Below are 20852 nucleotides of genomic sequence, written 5' to 3' on the forward strand. Positions count from 1 at the left end.
CTATTGACTTACTTTAATTGTCCGATAATTATGATGACCAAAACTTAGCTGGATAACGAAATGCCATCCTTCCTATTGGGAGGAAAATTCAATTGCTTCCTCAAATCACATTGCATTATTGTATTATATCTATACGTGCAGCCAAAGTCTTAATGTCTTTCTATATATATAGGGTTCAGTACCATGTTTTGGAAACAGCATAGAGAAACATTTAGCATCATTTCATTAGACTACAAGCATCAAGTCCCTTCAGTAACATGAAAATCTTTCGGTTTTCAGTAACATCAGCTTTTGCTCTTCTGCTAACTATTTCCTTGGCATCCGCTGCTGTTGTGGAACATACTTTCAATGTATAAATATATGCTCCTTCATTCACCCGCATTTCTTGCCTTAGATGATAAGCATATGTTGAGTTATGAGAATTAGCAAGCTAGCCTCTGTTTGCCCCCTTCGTCCTTATTATTCCTCATGTATGTATAAAAAAGGGGTTAAGTATGTCATTTTAATGGACATAAATTGTATCATTTTAATTTTCTACACTATATATTATGGGTAGTATATAATTATAATATGAAAAATTATTTTTTTTCTCTCTCCACATCAGCTGGAATGATTGAGGAAAGAGAAAAAAAAAGTAACTTTTCATATTATAATTGTGTACTATCGATAATACATAGTATTAAAAATTAAAATGATACAACTGTATCATTTAAAATCACAAACTTCTTTCCCGTACAAAAAAAAAACTTCAAGATTTCTTCAAATCTTACTACGTATGGAGCCACTATCGGCCACTATCGTGTTGTCTTTGCTTAAGTTAGTTTCAATTTTTCTTTTTCACCCTTAGGCTTCGCCATTCAACTAGACCATTGAACTAATTATAATTTTGTTACGGAAATTGAGATCACCACCCCAAAAGCTAGTTCAAAGAGTAAGAGTGCTAAGGGACGGCTTCACTCACCTATCAGTATTCAATGGCCAAAGATACCTTAATCCAACCTATATAAGTAGTTCTTTCTATAACCTCAACTCTCAATTAAAGTACCAATTATTTGTGACTTTGATCATCACCCTAAGAGCTAACTCAAAGGATGGAAGTGTCCAAGACATTATAAACCCCACATTAATTTCCTATTCAACCAATTTGGAACTCAGTAACAAGTTTATAGAACTTGAGCCATGTATCACGTGAATGTTTTCATGATATTCACTGAGACTTCATTTGTGGCAGGTGGGGAACTTTTCTGTTCAGCGTTTGTGCAAACAACAAGCGATAACTGCAGTCAATGGAAAGCTACCAGGGCCAACAATTAAAGTTAGAGAGGGTGACACTCTTGTCGTTCATGTTTTCAACAAGTCACCCTATAATCTAACTATTCATTGGTAAACCTCTAATTTTCTCCTTTTACTATCAAATGTAAATAAATAAATCTAAGTATTATTGTGGTTTTTTTTTTTTATATTTAAATTAAACATTGTAAATAATTGAGATATTTTTTACTACATATGCAGGCATGGGATTTTTCAGCTTTTGAGTGGATGGTCAGACGGTCCAGAATATATAACTCAATGTCCTATACCTTCTGGTAGTAGTTATACCTATAAATTCAATATTACAGGACAAGAGGGAACATTATGGTGGCACGCTCATTCATCTTGGCTACGTGCAACCGTTCATGGAGCACTAATCATTCGCCCTCGACTAGGACATTCATATCCATTCATTAAGCCATACAAGGAAGTCCCCATATTGATTGGTACTAATTATTTTTCCCTTATTCTTGATTTATCATTTGTTGCTAATCAATTCATCAATTCCCTTATATACAATTTGACTACTAAAAAATATGATCTGAAGGACACATTTATATAAGCATATATGTAAATGCAGTAACTATATGTAATTAAGGTAATTTTCTAAAAGCTATGATAAATTGCAGGGGAGTGGTGGAATGCTAATGTTTTGGATGTTGAGAATCAAGCACAAGCAACGGGTGCTGCTCCAAATAATTCAAATGCTTTCACAATCAATGGCTTGCCTGGTGATTTCTATCCATGCTCTCAAAATCGTATGTCAATTTTATATATAAAAATGATCTATTCATATATATTTTTAAGAAGAGGTAGGATTCTTTGACACTAGTGTCAAATTTGAAATCTGACATCTTATCTGAGAGTCGTTAGATAAAAAAAGATCAATGGTGTCACATACTTACAAATCAGAGTCGTTGATCTTTTTTTATCTAACAGCTCTCAGATGAATCTGACACCTTATCTGAGAGCCGTTAGATCAAAAAAGATCAATGGTGTCACATGCTTACAAATCAGAGTCGTTGATCTTTTTTGATCTAACGGCTCTCAGATGAAGTGTCAAATTTCAAATTTGACACTGGTGTCAAATGATCCTACCTCTTTTAAGAATTTAACTTCAAGTCTAACCTTACTATTTTTTTATATGCATGTAAAACTTATCTTCTAACTTGGATCCTTTACCAAGTTTATGTACATGTCTAACACATACCCTTTGTTTCACTTTTGATGTATTTAAGAGACATTCAAACTCAACGTGAAGAAAGGAAAGACCTACTTGTTGCGCATTATCAATGTTGCACTCAATGAGCAACAATTCTTCAAGATAGCCAATCACAAGTTCAAAGTTGTTGCCATCGATGCAGGGTATACCAAACCCTATGACACAGATGTTGTTGTCGTAGCACCAGGCCAAACCACCGATGTCCTCTTGAGAACCAACCAAAAGGAGGGATCTTATTACATGGCTGCATCTCCATACCACACCTTAAATGGAGTATTCGATAACACAACCACCAGAGGAGTTGTGGTTTATCATGGTGCATCATCAGCAACACCCAAAATGCCAATCCTACCTGCATTCAATGACACACCAACAGCCTTTAAATTCTATAGCAATATCACAGGGTTGGTTGGTGCCCCCCACTGGGTTCCTGTTCCATGCGATGTGGATGAACACATGTTCATCACCGTTGGAGTTAACCTAGATCATTGTAACCTTCCAGGTCCAAACAACACATGTGGTGGACCAAATGGATTGAGGTTTTCAGCAAGCATGAATAATGAATCCTTTGTGCTTCCTAGAGGTAGAGGATTCTCTATATTGGAAGCATTCTTCCGCAACAAAAATGGGGTGTACACCAAAGATTTTCCAAATAAGCCTCCAATTGTGTTTGACTATACCAACCCTGCTATTAACAATTTAAACCCTTCCCTCGCATTTGCACCTAAATCAACAAAGGTGAAGACATTGAAGTTCAATTCAACAGTGGAGATTGTGCTTCAGAATACAGCTATCCTTGCTGTGGAGAGCCATCCTATGCACATTCATGGCTTCAATTTCCATGTTTTGGCTCAAGGGTTTGGGAACTACAATTCCACTAGAGACAAACCAAAGTTCAACCTTGTTAATCCTCAAATGCGTAACACAATTGCTGTGCCAGTTGGAGGATGGGCTGTTATCAGATTCAAAGCAAATAATCCAGGTTAATTATTTTCAAATATTTAAACTATATTTATCTGTGTTGAAATTGGATTTCAAATCTTATAAATGTCAGATCTTATGGTTAATTAGAATTAGACAAATATAACATAAAAAATAATAATTAATGTAGTCTCACTGAATGATAAGTTTTTGTGATTTGAATTGATTCTTTACATGGTATCACATCCTATGTGACCAAGTAGTCACGAATTTCATATTCACCATCCCATTCTATTAAAAAATAAATAAATATTACAAAGTTTCTTAACACGAGTAAGTAAGCCCTATCCGTATTTCAAGTCAATTGGCTATTGCACAAGGTGTATGTTAGAGAAATATATTAAAAAATAAATTATTAATATAGCCTCACTTAATAATTTCAGATTTTGGATTGAATTAATTTTTTACCATTAATCTCATCTTTCCTTAAAATACTTTGCAGGTGTGTGGTTTATGCATTGTCATTTGGATGTTCATTTGCCATGGGGATTTGCCATGGCTTTTGAGGTTAAGAACGGACCTACTGCGTCATCAACGCTTCCCCCGCCACCAGCTGATTTTCCCAAGTGCTAAGTTCGGAATGGACCAAAACACTTACTTGTTAAACCTTATACTACATTTGAAAATATTAAAAATATAATCGTTACTGTTTATTCATGTACCGTTATGTAATGTGGATACCTATTCATTTTATCATTGGGGAAATAGATAGTATAATAAAGGGATAAATGTTAATTAGCGTGTTCTTTCAAATATGTTACTTGACAGTTGACATTCAGTTCGCTCAATGTTAACGTCGTTTGATTATTTTTGTGGATATATATGTTCTTTTCTTTCCAATATTATATTCTTGTATTTTTGCTTTTGGAGAAAGAGGCGTCAAAATTTCCTACACAGTGATTGGGTCTTAGTAAGCATATGCGAAATGGAGTGTGGGACACATGCTAAGCTCGCTACTGTACATTATATACGCAACCATGCCTTTAGTATAAGAGAGTATTTTTCTTTCCTACACATACATCGACTTTCGTGTTGTTTTTTTTTTTTTTTCTTTAAGTGAGTGAGTCTCACTCATAACTATCTCTATAACATAAGAGAGCTTCTCTTATGTTACATGAGATTAATAAAGCCCTTAATTTTATTAAAGCGAAAGTTTTATTTTTATTTATTCACTAGTTGATTAATCTGTTTTAAAAAAATAATTTAGAGAAAATACTTTTTTTGGTCCTCAGCAAATTTTACGATGTCCGCTTTAGTCCCTAGCAAATAAAAATGCCCGTTATAGTCCCTAAAAAATTCAAAATTGACCCATTTAGTTAAAATTGCGGTCCCTCACAAATTCAAAAAAGGCTCATACTAGTCCTCAAAATGACTAAGATGGGTCCATTTTGAATTTTTTAGAGACCACGATGGGCCTTTTTATTTGCTAGGGACTAAAGCGAACATAATGAAATTTGCTGAGGACTAAAAAGAGTATTTACTCAATAATTTATAAATTTAAATGCAGAAAAACTCTTCCTACTAAATTTTTTTAAAACTAAAGTTCTTGCCTCACTCTTTCCTTGCTGTTAAATTTAGCGTCTAGTTTACTTTAATGAATTCCCACCCAAGGGGTTGTTATATTTTATTGAATAACCTTACTTAATTATTTTCTCATTTAAATATTGTTTATCTAACATTATCTAATCTCAAAACTCTTACATGCGCTTAGAATCAATATTATAAAACTCAACAACGTAGCAAAGATGATTGTATGGTTGTCATCCTCAAATTATTTATGTATATAAAAATTGGAGTTTGATTTTCTGATGTTGCATGATAATAATTGAATTCTCATGTTGTGACTCAATTAGTGGTGGACCTCACGTTTATTAAATTTAAAAAGAAAAAAAAAAATTTGCACATAAATCGAAAGATCACAACATTAAGAAAATGTTTTTCCATAAAAATTTATACATAGCTATACTATAGCTAAAACCACACGTAATGTGGATTTATTTCTAAAATCATACTTTAAAAATATTTCATATTAAAACTAACAAATCACAATTATTTTTTAAAGAACCACACGGTTCCTCCCCTATGAGGTAATATAATATCTCTCTCAGTTTATGCCATCTGTGCAAAGAAAAAGTAAAAGTCCAAGGGACCAAGAAACGTTGTTTATTGAGGAGCAGGGGCAAGTGCTGCTTGCATGTCTTCTGACGCATCAGAAACAGGGCCAGGTGCAGCTCCAGAGCTCACAAGTTCCACCATAGCACGACGAGGATTGGTCCTTAGCTTTTCACAGAGGTCCGGTAAAAACACCCCTACATAGGAGAGAATTTATTGTAATCGGAATTACCATTTTTTAAGTAGTCTCTTAGTGTAAATGAAAGGATAAAATTAAAAAAAAAAATAACAGAAAAAAAAAAGAAAAAAAAATTAGTGTCATGAGAAGAAATATCAAATCATTGAACGATCTTGAAGTATATTAAATATTTCCCCTGCATAGCATCAAAGCAAGCTTCATTGCTGTTTTTGCAAATTGCAAGGAAACTAAAATAGTACAAAACAGAGTCCTATGCAAATAATCAAATATAAAATTTTCTCCTAAGAACCCCCTTTTATTTAATAAGAATGACTATATACCTTGATTAAATTTGAAGTTAAAGTACTTGAGGGTAAGGTATCTTGATGCTTTCATTGTGCAAAATGAAAGCGAGGTAGGGCAGCACATGAATAAGCTTTAACCTATATTTAAGGAAAGGCCATCAAATTTATTGGAGTAAATACTCTCTCTTTTTTCTGACAAAAAATATGGTCCTCATTTTAATCTCTTACAAAAAAAAATTAGTCTTGAGATTCTTAAGAAATTCAAAGTGAATTCACTTAGTTGAAATGACTAAAGTGAGGATCGTGTTCTTTGTTAGGGATCCAAAAGGGTATTTACTCAATTTCTTGTGACATGGCCTTAAAATATTTTTGCTTTTAAAGAAAGAGAAAAGTGTGTATCATTTTAAAAGATGTAAAGTTATGTCATTTTAAGTGAGACAAAGAGATAGATAAAGGAAGAATGAGAGTGGATAAAAAATATAAAGATGTGGGTCTCATCTCTTTGTGAGAGTAAAATGACACAAATTGTATCATTTAAAAGGACAAACATTTTTTCCTTAAAAAAAATACACTCACATAAAAAATGAATGAGTTTCAATAATTTTTTCTTTATTTCTTCTTTATAATGGGATCTGTTTATTTTTATCCTTATGTGGCAGAACAAAATTATTTGCAGTAAACACATAAATATTAAACCCTGTTTTATAAACAAAATACAAGCAAGAAAGAGGGAAACAAATTAAACAAAAAAAAAAAAAAAAAAAAAAACAAGTAAACATCGTTAGTGCTTAGAAATTTGGGAGAATGACCAATTCCTGTTAGTTGAACCTAAAATCTTGGAGAAGTTCTACAAATTAAGGTGACAACATTGAGTTTTCAACTGTTAATCACAAATCCTTTCCTTTCCCTTTCTACAGAATAAAATGACCATGAATAATACTACATCTAATAGGAAGGAAGATTCAGCAAGGAAAGCCAACAATTACCCCACGTATTAACTATGATCGTGAATAAAAGTTTTGGAACCAAATGAAACTATTGTTTTGAGTGTTTAACATAATTTTCTTTTGCTTTTTTATACCAACCTAATTACTTTTTTGAAGTGAGTCAGCTTCGGATATTCACACAAGTTTTAACTTTTTGAGTTGACAATAATTAAGATTAATCCTGAGTCCGTGTTTAGTCACAATAAAATTTTTCGCTCTTCCCTATGGATAATTTAATATAATTTTAAGTATGTGGAAACTGAACATTAATGTAAAACGGTAGCAATGAACAATTCTTACCCTCCCCAGCAGCCAAATTGAAGTAAAGGTCCACAATGTTGTGGCACTTATGGTAACAAGGTGGGGAACAAAGTTTGGCAGTGAATTGTGGCTCAAGGAATGCATCAGAAGAAATGCCAACAAACTTCCTTTCAACCCCACATGAGTCCACACATTGGTCTGTCTCTATGTATTCTGCCATGCTCTCCACCACCACTTCTGATGTCCTGCACTGGTATTCCACGCCGCCCTCCGCCGTGGTTGCCGTCTCCAACAAACACCGCTTCCCTGAAGAAGCTATGGAGAAAGCACATACATCCTTTGGCAACTCCTCACATACAACTTCAGCTGCCAATTCAGAATACACATATCATGTTAGAATGAAAGAAAACAATTGCATTAGATATGGAAAAATATATAGTAGGATTTACATTGTATACATACCCAAGGATGCATGGATAAAAAGGGAACTAAAGAACAGAACCAATGGCAATTTGGATGAGAAAGACATGGTTTTAATATAAATGATGGCTATAATATCGTTAGTGAAGGAGGAGTGTAACAAAAAGAAATTTTTGGGATGGATTGACAAAACAGAAATTGTTCTGTGAGAGGGAGTTAAAAGGGTTTGTGTAAGTATGGAAGAGATGTGAACAACGACATGGAAATGGCACCAAAGGTCTCTATATATAGGTTGGAAGTTGTAACAACTCTCTGTATCTCATACAAATAAGAATTGAATACACAACTTAATACAATTTACCTAAATTCCTCCTTATTAGATCAATCTAGTGACTTCAAAGTTGTGTGTCTTTAGTTGAAGCTTGAGGATGGCTCACAAGATGCCTTGTGTCTACTCCATTCCCTTTTATATTATTTAAATCTAAAAATTCAAATCATTCTTGTTAGCTTTAATCATAAGTATAATTTTTAAATTTAATTAATCTACTTAAAATTGCTAGAGGTTTTTTAAAACACACACTAACTAACTAACTCTCTCTCTCTCTCTCTCTCTCTCTCTCTCTCTATATATATATATATATATATATATAGAGAGGCAGGATCCTTTGACACTGGTGTCAAATTTTAAATTTGACACCTCATATGAGAGCCGTTAGATCAAAAAAGATCAATGACTCTGATTTGTAAGCATGTGACACCATTGATCTTTTTTGTTCCAACGGCTCTCAGATGAGGTGTCAAATTTCAAATTTGACACCAGTGTCAAAGGATCCTATCATATATATATATATATATATATATATATATATATATATATATATATATATATATATATATATTATTGGCAAGTCTGTTAAATTAATTAAAATTTCCAGAAATCATATGTGTGAAATATATATTTTCAATATTTTATAAGAATTTATATTTTAACCTTTGTGAAATATACACAGATAATTTGGTTTTTAATTCTTGTTGAACTTTATTGCGTTGATTATTGAAGAAATGTGTAAACTGAATTTTCCAACAAATTTTGGGAGAGAAGTCAAGCAAGCCTTGTATTTTAGCAATTTGCACTCGAAAAGCTATTTGTTGAGTGCAAATTATTTTAAATTTATTCAATAAAAAAAACTCGAAAAGCTAAAATCATTATACTTCTATGTCTCGCCTTTTTTATTTTTTTGGGGGTATGGCACCTTCCATTGAGGAGGCCTAGCAGAGCGGTCCTATTTGTGGGTCTTAATTAAGAGAGGTGATAGACAGGGAAAAGGAAGTTGAAATCAAATGAATTTTTCAAAATTAAATTCCAATACTTTCATTGCTTGCTTCCTGAAGTCTTTTTTTCCATCTTTTCTTATAAAAAGGTAAAAGTTTAATTTTTGTGGGGTTGCACTTGCCCGTTATATAATAATTCTCAACCTGCCATTGACGGAAGAAAGCTTGAATTTGAAATGGATAGAACTAATAAAATATTGAAATATAAAAGAAATAGTGTTTAATTTTGATTATTAAAATTACGCTTTCAATTAGTCATTTTTATTATATTATTAAGAAAGTATGATTATAATATATGACGTTAAACTTTAATAGTATGCAAGTACTTTAAACTCAAAGAAACATAAATCAATTTTGCCCAAAAAAGTAATTAGAATGATATTATAAGTTGTGAAGTAGTTATTTTATAACAAATATGGCTACTCTTTTTATATATGTAAGTTGAACTTAAAAAGTGAAATAGTGAGATAATTTTTGTTTAAATTTCTTCCAAAAATGATACTGGGGAGGATCAAACATATATTTTTACTCTCACCTGCTCTTCAACTCTCATGCGCCAACTGAACTATCATAGTTTGCTACTAATTTATCAACTATGTCAACCCTTGAAGTTAGTGAAACATTTTTTCGAACCATAGGCAAAGTCGATAGGAGAACATCAAGTTACAATTTGTAAATAAGCTTGGGATACACCACCTCAAAAGCTAGCTCAAAGGGTAGGAGTGCCCAAGGCCTTATAAACTCCACATTAGTTGCTCATACAATCAATGTTGGACTATATATCTCAACACGCCCCCTCACACGAGAGCCCATTGGGTTTGAAGCGTGGATTATGCACAGGCCCAATTTTGGTTTACCTTTTTGTACTTTTTATTTTAATTCCACTTTAAAGTGGGGGCGGTGAGAATCGAACTTGTGACCTTGTAGTCACTCAAGCTCTCTGATAACATGTAAAGAACCTTGGGATACACCACCCCAAAAGCTAGCTCAAAGGGTGGGAGTGCCCAAGGCCTTATAAACTCCACATTAGTTGTCCATACAACCAATGTGGGACTATATATCTCAGCACAATCTTATATTATAAAGGAATTCCATTTTGTGGAAACCTTGCTGACGTGTCGCACCGTGGTTCAATTTCACTATTGTGTTCACACTACAAATTTTAAAAAAGTTTCCTTTAATGGTAAATCGGTGAATATAATAAATACAAAAAAGAATTATATTTTCAATGGACAGGATTTGTTACTTTAAATCAATGGTCAAGATTGCTTATTCGTTTGTGTTTATTAATGTATTCGTTTGTTCTTTTTAAGTAGGTTCTAATCGTTTTTTTTAATATTTAATCAGTTTAAAAAAAAATTAATTAGTAAAAAAAAACACTCATACATTTCCTGACCTTTGTTCCTTATTTTCAGATTTTTAAATTTGAATCTTTTATTAACCTCTTGATTCAGTGGAATCAGGCATGAGTGTTTTGTTATTAGAAAAAACTTCTTTTTTATTCCATGAAAATCTCATTTATAACTACTAAATCACTCTTTTGTCGTCATCTTTGTTTTTTAAATAATTGATGTTGATCATGTAATCTAATCGTTTTTTTTAACCTTTATTCAGTTTAATTCAAATCTTTACGTTTTTTGAAGAAAAAAAACGGGATATTCATTGTTATTAAAACAAATGACTGTTTTATTCCATGAAATGACTGTTAAAAAAACGGGATATTCATTGATTTATAACTACTAAATCACTCTTTGTCGTTATCTTTGTTTTTTACATCTTTATTCAGTTTAATTCAAAAACTTCACATTTTTTAAAGAATACAATTCTATTTACTCGAAAAAAAATTAATTAGTAAAAAAAAAATTATACATATCCCGACCTTTGTTCCTTATTTTCAGATTTTTAAAATTTGAATCTTTTATTAACCTCTTGATTCAGTGGAATCAGGTATGAGTGTTTTGTTATTAGAAAAAACTTCTGTTTTATTCCATGAAAATCTCATTTATAACTACTAAATCACTCTTTTGTCGTCATCTTTGTTTTTTAAATAATTGATGTTGATCATGTAATCTAATCATTTTTTTTAACCTTTATTCAGTTTAATTCAAATCTTTACATTTTTTGAAAAAAAAATATGGGATATTCATTGTTATTAAAACAAATGAATGTTTTATTCCATGAAATGACTGTTAAAAAAATGGGATATTCATTGATTTATAACTTCTAAATCACTCTTTGTCGTTATCTTTGTTTTTGAATCTGTATTCAGTTTAATTCAAAAACTTCACATTTTTTAAAGAATACAATTCTATTTACTCGAAAAAAAATTAATTAGTAAAAAAAAAAAATTATACATATCCCGACCTTTGTTCCTTATTTTCATATTTTTAAATTTGAATCTTTTAAAAAGTGGATATTCATTGTTATTAAAACAAATGACTGTTTTATTCCATGAAAATCTCATTTATAACTACTGAATCACTCTTTTGTCGTTATCTTTGTTTTTTAAATCTTTATTCAGTTTAATTCAAAAACTTCACATTTTTTAAAGAAGACAATTCAAAAACTATAAATCACTCTCATTTATACAATTCCTGATACGCATTATTCTTCAACGTCGGTGATTGCTTCTCTGTTTTTTCTTCTTACACAAAATATGAGTTCAAAATATGATTTTCTGAAGGATGTTAATCCTGCCAAGGAGGACTGGAGGATTAAGGTGAAGGTGGTTCGGACTTGGAAAGTTCCTAACTTTCAGCGTAAAAATTTGGAGGACAATCTTGAAATGGTTTTATTGGATGAACAGGTTGTGTTCTGTGTTTTAAAAATCTTCCATCTTTGTTTTGATCATTTTAGTTAACGTTGTTGACATAAGTTGGCTCCATTCTTTTGTAGGGTGGTAGGATCCACGCCACTGTCAAAGGTACCTTGCAGGTGCGGAATAAAATCAACGAAGGAGAGTGCTATTTTATAAAAAAAATTGGAGTTGGATTCAATAGCGATGTGTTTAGGCCAACCAAGCATCAGTATCGTTTGTCTTTCAACTTGAGGACTGATGTTAAATCGATTGTTGTTTCTGATATTTGTGCGAGTGATTTTGATTTTGTTGATTATAACATCATTGAGAAAGAAACGTCTGACTCCCCTTATTTAGTCGGTAATAGATTCTTCCTCACTGTTATCCTTTTTTTAATTATTGCGGGTTTTATTTTTTTCCCATACTCTTTGCTGCCTTTTTTTAATTTTTAAACGTCATTGGTTTATTCTGTATCATGACTATCTCCTTATTTTTAAACTCTTTGCGGTTATAGTTTTGTGTTTTTAATGTTTTGTCACGAGTAATCTTATTCTGTATCATTATTTTTTTCATTAACTGTGTTTTTTATGTTTCTGTATTCGTTTTTTATTATTGCATAATTTTTTTCACAAACTCTTTGCTGCGTTTTTTTTTGTAGACGTCATTGGTTTAATCTCAGGAATTGGGAAAGTTTGTGATCGTGTGGTTTCTGGTAGGAAGACAAAAATGGTGGTGTTGGAGCTTGACGACCTGAGGTACTTACAAATGTTTAGTTAAATGAATTATTTTTGTCCAGCTCTGTTAGCTTATATTTTACGCGTATTAACGTTGTGCTTGCTGCAACTCACGTGTAGGGGTCATAAGTTGGAGTGCACTTTGTGGGAGCATTATGTGGATGAGGTCCAATCTTTTTTGGCAGACAACGACGATCCTCATAACGTCCTGATAGTCCAACTGGGAAGGATTAAGTGTTTTAGAGGTATGTTTTTTCCAAACAACGTTGTTTTAATTTTTGCTTTTATAATCAGTTTTTATGCACGTTATTTTAATTAATTTTGCTTCTGTATTCAATGTTTATCTGAACCTTTTAACTCAATAGGTAAGGTCGGGATAACAAATACAAAATATACAACAAGGATTGTAATGGATTCAAAACTGAATGAGATTGTTGAGTTCAAAAAATGGTGTGTACCTTCTTTCTTTAGCTCATTTATTCGGTTATTGATTAATGGATTTTCATATTTTTTTGATTTTTTAATTATTAATTTTTGCGTTATAGTCTCTCGATTGATGGTGTGGAAAGTAGTACAAGGATGACTCAATTGTCTACTCAGTCATCCTATTCTTTCGAAAATGATTTTCTTAAGGAGACTGAAAAAAAGTCTATCAGTGATGTGAAACTTTGTGTTGAGGTAAATGTTCAAATTTTATTTTTACTTTTCTTTAATTTTTACTTTCCTTTAATTCTGTCAATTTTGTATTGATGATATTTTATGTTAAACTGCGATTGCTTTAATTAAGGTAACTACCTGCATCACATACGGGACTATAAAGGCAATTGAGAGCAAATACAACTGGTGGTACAAGTCATGCAAAAAGTGTCCATTTTCCGTTTATGAGGATTTTGAGAAGTGGTATTGTAAGAACTGCCAAAAACATTGGGAAGATTATTATCCGAGGTAAAATATTCTTCTTAGTTTATAACCTGTCTTTAATCCGTATCATTCATGTACGTTGCTGATATACAATTTCGCAAAACTCCAGATTTAGTGTTCAGGTCAGAGTTGTGGATAACACAGATTCCGCATCCTTTATTCTGTTTGATCGCGACTGTGTGTCTTTGTTGGGAATGAGTGCTGCTGAATTGCGCGAGCTGCATTTCAAGAGGGTTTGTTTTTTAATTGCTGTGTTATGGTTAAAATGTATTTTTTGTCGTTTTGTGCTCTCTGTTTGCGCTGTCTATGTTCTGTTCTTTTTTTTTTAGAATAATTTTTTTTCCCTTTTCATTTTTTTTAGGGTGCCGATTTGGATCAATTTCCAAATGAGTTAAATGTTCTGAATGAAAAGTCAATGTTGTTCAAGATAAATGTTAAGCAAAAGGATTTGAACACAAATAGTGAGCCCAAATATCAAGTTTCCAAAATTTGTATCAGCGAAGACATAATCTCAGCGTTCATTAAGTCTCTTATAGATCCAAATGTATGCTGCTTATATATTTCTTTTAGATAACTATTTTTCTTATACATTATATTTACTGTTGTTGGTTGTTGTCTATCACAGGATGAAGCAAATTTCGATAATGCACGCGAAAATGAAGTTGTTTCGTCGGAACTGGAAAAGGCTGCGGTGAGCTATGAATTCGATTTAGATTCATGTTATTAAAAATATATAAATACATATTTGACATACCTTTTTTATATGAAAAAAAAAAAACACAGGATGTTGAAAGTCAGACCTGTGACAGTGCTGACGTTAGTGATGTCTCTCTGACGATGTTGACACCTGTGCTCACTTCTCATGATTCCATTGCTGGAGAATTTAAATTTTCAGCTGTTCGGCCGACAAAGAAAATAAAGCTTGAAAAGGAGTTACGTACTGTGGTTCTTATATTTTTATTTAAAATTCATTTGTGTTTATATGTATTTTTTCTTACGCGAAGTGAAAACAGTGATAATTTATTTTTTCTTTATTTTTTTAAATAGATTTGATGCAGAGGCAGATGAGAGTACGCTGTAGATTGGGCTGCTGTGACTGAAGAGTGTTATTTTGCGTCTTGGGACATGATGTTTATTTGACAAACTCTTGCATAGACATTTTTTTTGTTGGAGTTACATCTTTAAGTGTTTGCATCTTTTTTAACTTACGTTTATTAAATGTCCAAGTTTGTGATGTTTTGCTATGTTGAGTACAACAAAAACAAAATGTTACGTGGTGTTTATTAATGTATTCGTTTGCGCTTTTCTTTTTAAGAAAAAAAATAATTCATTGTTTGTGTAAGGGATATAATTCACTCTTTTATTTTTATTAACGTTAATAACTGGAATTCAAGTATTTCTTTTGTTTTCCAAACAAACACAATATCCGTACTCATCTTAACATCACAAGCTACAAATTTTAACTTTAATTATATTAACCTTATTAACTTCAATTTCCTTTGTTTACATCTCTGTTTATTTTTTAACTGAACCGAATGTAAGTAGGTTCTAATCGTTTTGTTTTTTTAATCTTTAATCAGTTTAATTCAAAAAACTTTACATTTTTTAAAGAATACAATTCTATTTGCTCGAAAAAAAATTAATTAGTAAAAAAAAATTATACATATCCCGACCTTTGTTCCTTATTTTCAAATTTTTAAATTTGAATCTTTTATTAACCTCTTGATTCAGTTGAATCAGGTATGAGTGTTTTGTTATTAGAAAAAATGACTGTTTTATTCCATGAAAATCTCATTTATAACTACTGAATCACTCTTTTGTCGTCATCTTTGTTTTTTAAATCTTTATTCAGTTTAATTCAAAAACTTTACATTTTTTAAAGAAGACAATTCTATTTACTCGAAAAAATAATAATTAGTAAACAAAAAACACTCATACATATCCCGACCTTTGTTCCTTATTTTCAGTTTTTTAAATTTGAATCTTTTATTAACCTCTTGATTCAGTGGAATGAGGTATGAGTGTTTTGTTATTAAAACAAATGACTGTTTTATTCCATGAAAATCTCATTTATAACTACTAAATCACTCTTTTGTCGTCATCTTTGTTTTTTAAATCAATGGTCAAGATTGCTTATTCGTTTGTGTTTATTAATGTATTCGTTTGTTCTTTTTAAGTAGGTTCTAATCGTTTTGTTTTTTTAATCTTTAATCAGTTTAATTCAAAAACTTTACATTTTTTAAAGAATACAATTCTATTTACTCGAAAAAAAAATTAATTAGTAAAAAAAAAAACACTCATACATATCCCGACCTTTGTTCCTTATTTTCAGATTTTTAAATTTGAATCTTTTATTAACCTCTTGATTCAGTGGAATCAGGTATGAGTGTTTTGTTATTAGAAAAAATTTCTGTTTTATTCCATGAAAATCTCATTTATAACTACTAAATCACTCTTTTGTCGTCATCTTTGTTTTTTAAATAATTGATGTTGATCATGTAATCTAATCGTTTTTTTTAACCTTTATTCAGTTTAATTCAAATCTTTACGTTTTTTGAAAAAAAAACGGGATATTCATTGTTATTAAAACAAATGACTGTTTTATTCCATGAAATGACTGTTAAAAAAACGGGATATTCATTGATTTATAACTACTAAATCACTCTTTGTCGTTATCTTTGTTTTTTAAATCTTTATTCAGTTTAATTCAAAAACTTCACATTTTTTAAAGAATACAATTCTATTTACTCGAAAAAAAATTAATTAGTAAAAAAAAATAATAATTATACATATCCCGACCTTTGTTCCTTATTTTCAGATTTTTAAATTTGAATCTTTTATTAACCTCTTGATTCAGTGGAATCAGGTATGAGTGTTTTGTTATTAGAAAAAACTTCTGTTTTATTCCATGAAAATCTCATTTATAACTACTAAATCACTCTTTTGTCGTCATCTTTGTTTTTATAATAATTGATGTTGATCATGTAATCTAATCGTTTTTTTTAACCTTTATTCAGTTTAATTCAAATCTTTACGTTTTTTGAAAAAAAAAATGGGATATTCATTGTTATTAAAACAAATGACTGTTTTATTCCATGAAATGACTGTTAAAAAAACGGGATATTCATTGATTTATAACTACTAAATCACTCTTTGTCGTTATCTTTGTTTTTTAAATCTTTATTCAGTTTAATTCAAAAACTTCACATTTTTTAAAGAATACAATTCTATTTACTCGAAAAAAAATTAATTAGTAAAAAAAAAAAATTATACATATCCCGACCTTTGTTCCTTATTTTCAGATTTTTAAATTTGAATCTTTTATTAACCTCTTGATTCAGTGGAATCAGGTATGAGTGTTTTGTTATTAGAAAAAATTTCTGTTTTATTCCATGAAAATCTCATTTATAACTACTAAATCACTCTTTTGTCGTCATCTTTGTTTTTTAAATAATTGATGTTGATCATGTAATCTAATCGTTTTTTTTAACCTTTATTCAGTTTAATTCAAATCTTTACGTTTTTTGAAAAAAAAACGGGATATTCATTGTTATTAAAACAAATGACTGTTTTATTCCATGAAATGACTGTTAAAAAAACGGGATATTCATTGATTTATAACTACTAAATCACTCTTTGTCGTTATCTTTGTTTTTTAAATCTTTATTCAGTTTAATTCAAAAACTTCACATTTTTTAAAGAATACAATTCTATTTACTCGAAAAAAAAATTAATTAGTAAAAAAAAAAAAATTATACATATCCCGACCTTTGTTCCTTATTTTCAGATTTTTAAATTTGAATCTTTTATTAACCTCTTGATTCAGTGGAATCAGGTATGAGTGTTTTATTCCATGAAAATCTCATTTATAACTACTCAATCACTCTTTTGTCGTCATCTTTGTTTTTATAATAATTGATGTTGATCATGTAATCTAATCGTTTTTTTATCCTTTATTCAGTTTAATTCAAATCTTTACGTTTTTTGAAAAAAAAAACGGGATATTCATTGTTATTAAAACAAATGAATGTTTTATTCCATGAAATGACTGTTAAAAAACGGGATATTCATTGATTTATAACTACTCAATCACTCTTTGTCGTTATCTTTGTTTTTTAAATCTTTATTCAGTTTAATTCAAAAACTTCACATTTTTTAAAGAATACAATTCTATTTACTCGAAAAAAAATTAATTAGTAAAAAAAAAAATTATACATATCCCGACCTTTGTTCCTTATTTTCATATTTTTAAATTTGAATCTTTTATTAACCTCTTGATTCAGTGGAATCAGGTATGAGTGTTTTGTTATTAAAACAAATGACTGTTTTATTCCATGAAAATCTCATTTATAACTACTGAATCACTCTTTTGTCGTTATCTTTGTTTTTTAAATCTTTATTCAGTTTAATTCAAAAACTTCACATTTTTATAACTACTGAATCCCAACGCATTTCTGGCATTTCTTTTCCTGAACGTATCGAGCTAAAAAACTGCATTTCTTGCAGTAAGGTATCGAGCTAAAAAACCAAAAAACCATATCATTTGAAGCCCAAACTGCTACGGAGACAATATCAAAATGAGCAAATGCAAATCAGAATTCCATACTCCTTCAAGGAAAAGAAGAAACAGAGGTCTGAGTGAATAATCTTGGTTGACTGCAACAGACAATCAATTCTCATTTTCACAACTAAATAATTTTACTCATTGCTGTGTAGAACAACTTTTGGGGTTTTCTCCCTCTACCGATGGCAGGTAATTTCATTTCGTCATTTATGTCATTCATGGTTTGTTGATTTTTTAAATTTAACTGCGGAACTTCTTTAGTGGATTTTGTTATTGCCCCATATTTAAAACATGTAGACTTTCAAAGGTGAGCAATATTTAGAATGATATAAGCTCCAACAGACAACGACTGCATAATATTAAAAACGGTTTGTTACTCTTTTATACCAATTTGACAGCTTTAGCAACGTTATACTATTGGAAGCTTGATTTATTATTTTTTCGATTTTGTATTGTTCTAAGTTGGTACTGCGCATAGCATGCCACGTGGTTGTGATTATAATAAAATAATATCTAATTCCTACCAGCCAAACATTGTGGAATCGTTTCCTTTGAATGATGCGTGCGAAGGCTTTCCTCAATGAACTTCGATTATTTGTGTTCTTATCTAATTGACTTTTTCAATTTTTCTGTAGAAAATCTTACTCCATTTTCTGACTCCACCAGTGCCATGTAAGATTATTGCTTCGGTTATCTCATTCAACAATGACTAACAATCCTTGATTTATTAATCTTTTTTAAACATACAGCATTTCTCAAATGACCAGTAAACGGAATGAGTTTAGCTGCAACAGGTGCTCTCTTGATGATATAACTAACAGTAGGTGAAAAGAAATTAACTTCAATGTCTATTTATTTTTTTTGTACACTATTTTCTTTTGTAAATACATTCTCATATTCTAATGGTTGTACATCAACATATGAGTTTTATTATTATATCAGCACTAGCTTGCGATTTGATTTCCTTCTCTTATTCAACTGATAACTTTATTTAGATCACTATCCTTAGGAAAGTTGGCATTATAATGTTGGCACCTCATTTACTTTTTTGGTATTGTGTAGAAAATCTATCTCCATTGACTCCCTCATGCGTTAGCAGGTAATTGACATCTGCTGTTTGATTGTTTAAATTTCATATATAGCAGTTTTTTTAACTGCTTCATATGTTGTATAATATTTTTTTCCAACTAATCAGTATTTACGCAAACACAAACCATTCGATATCCAATATTTCTTCCTCAATTGCTAGAGACTGTCTTCATTCTCATCCCACACAAGGTAATCTTTTCAATAAGCTACCATTTTCTACAACACACGTTATTTTAATTTTGTGAAATAAAATGTAAAATTTATATTGGCTGCCGTTAAGTTTTTATTTTATTTTATTTTTTCTTAGAAAGCAAGAAATGCTAGATCAAGGCGGAAAGGTATCATGTTCCAAAAGAAGACTTCTAAGCAATATGTCAAGATAAACAATATACCAACGATGCTTGACTTGACAGGTAATTCGTCTTTGATTGATTTTACTACAACCATGATTTATAAGAGGATAATATATGTAATGTATTAACTATTTTTTCACTTACCATTATTTATTCCGCATTGGACTTTTTCATATAGGGATTGATGTGAACAGTGAGAATTCAGTGCTTTCAACCGTTACTGCGTTCAGTGATGAAAACTATATATCACGGTATCATTATACCTGTGAATACTTTTTTGGGAACACTATGTTGTAATTAAATATTTTTACATGCACATCCTTCATTGACGTCATATAAATTCATTAAAGCCTTTTTTTTTTATCAGTGACATACAATGTAGTTCCCCATATGATAACGGTACAAGTACGACTTCAGCTGATTTGGATCAGCAAAGTGAGTTTAAAAACCTGTCTCTGTTTGTATTGGATTTTTAAAATGCAAGCACGAATGCTTCTATACGAATGGTAACTGGAAAAAAATAATAGTAAATTAATTATTTTGAGCGTTGTTTATTCTCTAAATTTATTATTTCCAATTTTCTATTGTTTAATTACAAATTAAATGTCTGAATGATAAATGTTATACTCACTGATTTTTTACATAGCATATTCAAGAACAGTTGTTTACGACTTATACTGGTGCGCATTTGCTTAATTAAATGCGCTGAGAATAAATTTATTTATATTAGAATGTCTTTATTATTTTTGTTACCTCTTGCTTTGTGTTACAGATACTGATAACAATGAATAAGAGAACATGATGGGCTCTCTTTCTATCGATTTTAAATTTTCAGATATTAAATCACAACTCTTTGTTCGTGATGGGCTCTCTTTTTAGTTTTTTTATTACGTTTTCCTGTTGTGTTATATATATGGATATGGATGATTCCAAGGTGCCATTTTTTTCTATTCTTTTTAATTTTTTTTCCGGGCCACCAACATATTTTTATAATTAAATTAAAATTTTACTATTCTTTTTTTATAATTAAAATTTCACTATTCTTTTTTCCCCGTGCATCGCACGAGTTATACTTAACTTTGAAGGAGTTTTTTAAGTAGAGTGTTGGTTTTGAATATTATTCAATAAAACTTAACGTTCGTAATTAAAAATCCATGTTATTTAAGGTCAACGTAAAAAAAACAATTTTGAGTCATATAATGAGCCAAAATATCATGTTTCAAGTGTTTGAAGCAGCGAAGCTATTGTCACCTCATTCTTTAAGTCTTTGGTGGACCCGAATGTAT

The 20852-nt window shown here is 30.6% G+C and overlaps 3 protein-coding genes across 3 annotated transcripts; 2 read left to right on the forward strand and 1 right to left on the reverse strand.

The window, feature by feature from the left end:
- The first annotated feature begins 257 nt into the window (after positions 1-257).
- On the forward strand, positions 258-4087 carry LOC133286264 (laccase-7-like). The gene is made up of 6 exons (XM_061483658.1): positions 258-350; positions 1232-1383; positions 1513-1757; positions 1941-2069; positions 2550-3515; positions 3957-4087. The coding sequence occupies exons 1-6, from the start codon at positions 258-260 to the stop codon at positions 4085-4087; spliced, it is 1716 nt and encodes a 571-aa protein (XP_061339642.1).
- Positions 4088-5677: 1590 nt separating this feature from the next.
- LOC133286287 (uncharacterized) lies at positions 5678-7885 on the reverse strand. Its single transcript, XM_061483684.1, has 3 exons — positions 7819-7885; positions 7396-7722; positions 5678-5823 (listed from the first exon to the last, which is right to left on the reverse strand). The coding sequence occupies exons 1-3, from the start codon at positions 7883-7885 to the stop codon at positions 5678-5680; spliced, it is 540 nt and encodes a 179-aa protein (XP_061339668.1).
- A 3879-nt stretch (positions 7886-11764) lies between these two features.
- Positions 11765-20345, forward strand: LOC133286270 (replication protein A 70 kDa DNA-binding subunit E-like). The gene is made up of 14 exons (XM_061483663.1): positions 11765-11914; positions 12004-12031; positions 12564-12660; positions 12760-12884; positions 13005-13089; positions 13185-13317; positions 13427-13584; positions 13670-13793; positions 13922-14104; positions 14186-14251; positions 14344-14505; positions 19521-19626; positions 19745-19817; positions 20339-20345. The coding sequence occupies exons 1-14, from the start codon at positions 11765-11767 to the stop codon at positions 20343-20345; spliced, it is 1497 nt and encodes a 498-aa protein (XP_061339647.1).
- The last annotated feature ends 507 nt before the right edge of the window (positions 20346-20852 follow it).

Source organism: Gastrolobium bilobum, unplaced genomic scaffold (genome assembly GCF_033153095.1).
Source record: "Gastrolobium bilobum isolate Gb01-03AN ecotype WA unplaced genomic scaffold, APGP_CSIRO_Gbil_v1 utg12063, whole genome shotgun sequence".
Classification (NCBI taxonomy): Eukaryota; Viridiplantae; Streptophyta; class Magnoliopsida; order Fabales; family Fabaceae; genus Gastrolobium; species Gastrolobium bilobum.

Coding starts and splice junctions, on each gene's coding strand:
- LOC133286264 (XM_061483658.1), top strand. CDS start 258: ATGAAAATCTTTCGGTTTTCAGTAACATCAGCTTTTGCTCTTCTGCTA. Junction 351..1,231: donor TTGTGGAACATACTTTCAAT/GTATAAATATAT, acceptor CATTTGTGGCAG/GTGGGGAACTTTTCTGTTCA. Junction 3,516..3,956: donor ATTCAAAGCAAATAATCCAG/GTTAATTATTTT, acceptor AATACTTTGCAG/GTGTGTGGTTTATGCATTGT.
- LOC133286287 (XM_061483684.1), bottom strand. CDS start 7,885: ATGTCTTTCTCATCCAAATTGCCATTGGTTCTGTTCTTTAGTTCCCTT. Junction 7,723..7,818: donor TTTTATCCATGCATCCTTGG/GTATGTATACAA, acceptor CTGAATTGGCAG/CTGAAGTTGTATGTGAGGAG. Junction 5,824..7,395: donor CAATTTGGCTGCTGGGGAGG/GTAAGAATTGTT, acceptor TCTCCTATGTAG/GGGTGTTTTTACCGGACCTC.
- LOC133286270 (XM_061483663.1), top strand. CDS start 11,765: ATGAGTTCAAAATATGATTTTCTGAAGGATGTTAATCCTGCCAAGGAG. Junction 12,032..12,563: donor GATCCACGCCACTGTCAAAG/GTACCTTGCAGG, acceptor TTTTTTTTGTAG/ACGTCATTGGTTTAATCTCA. Junction 13,318..13,426: donor ATGTGAAACTTTGTGTTGAG/GTAAATGTTCAA, acceptor GCTTTAATTAAG/GTAACTACCTGCATCACATA.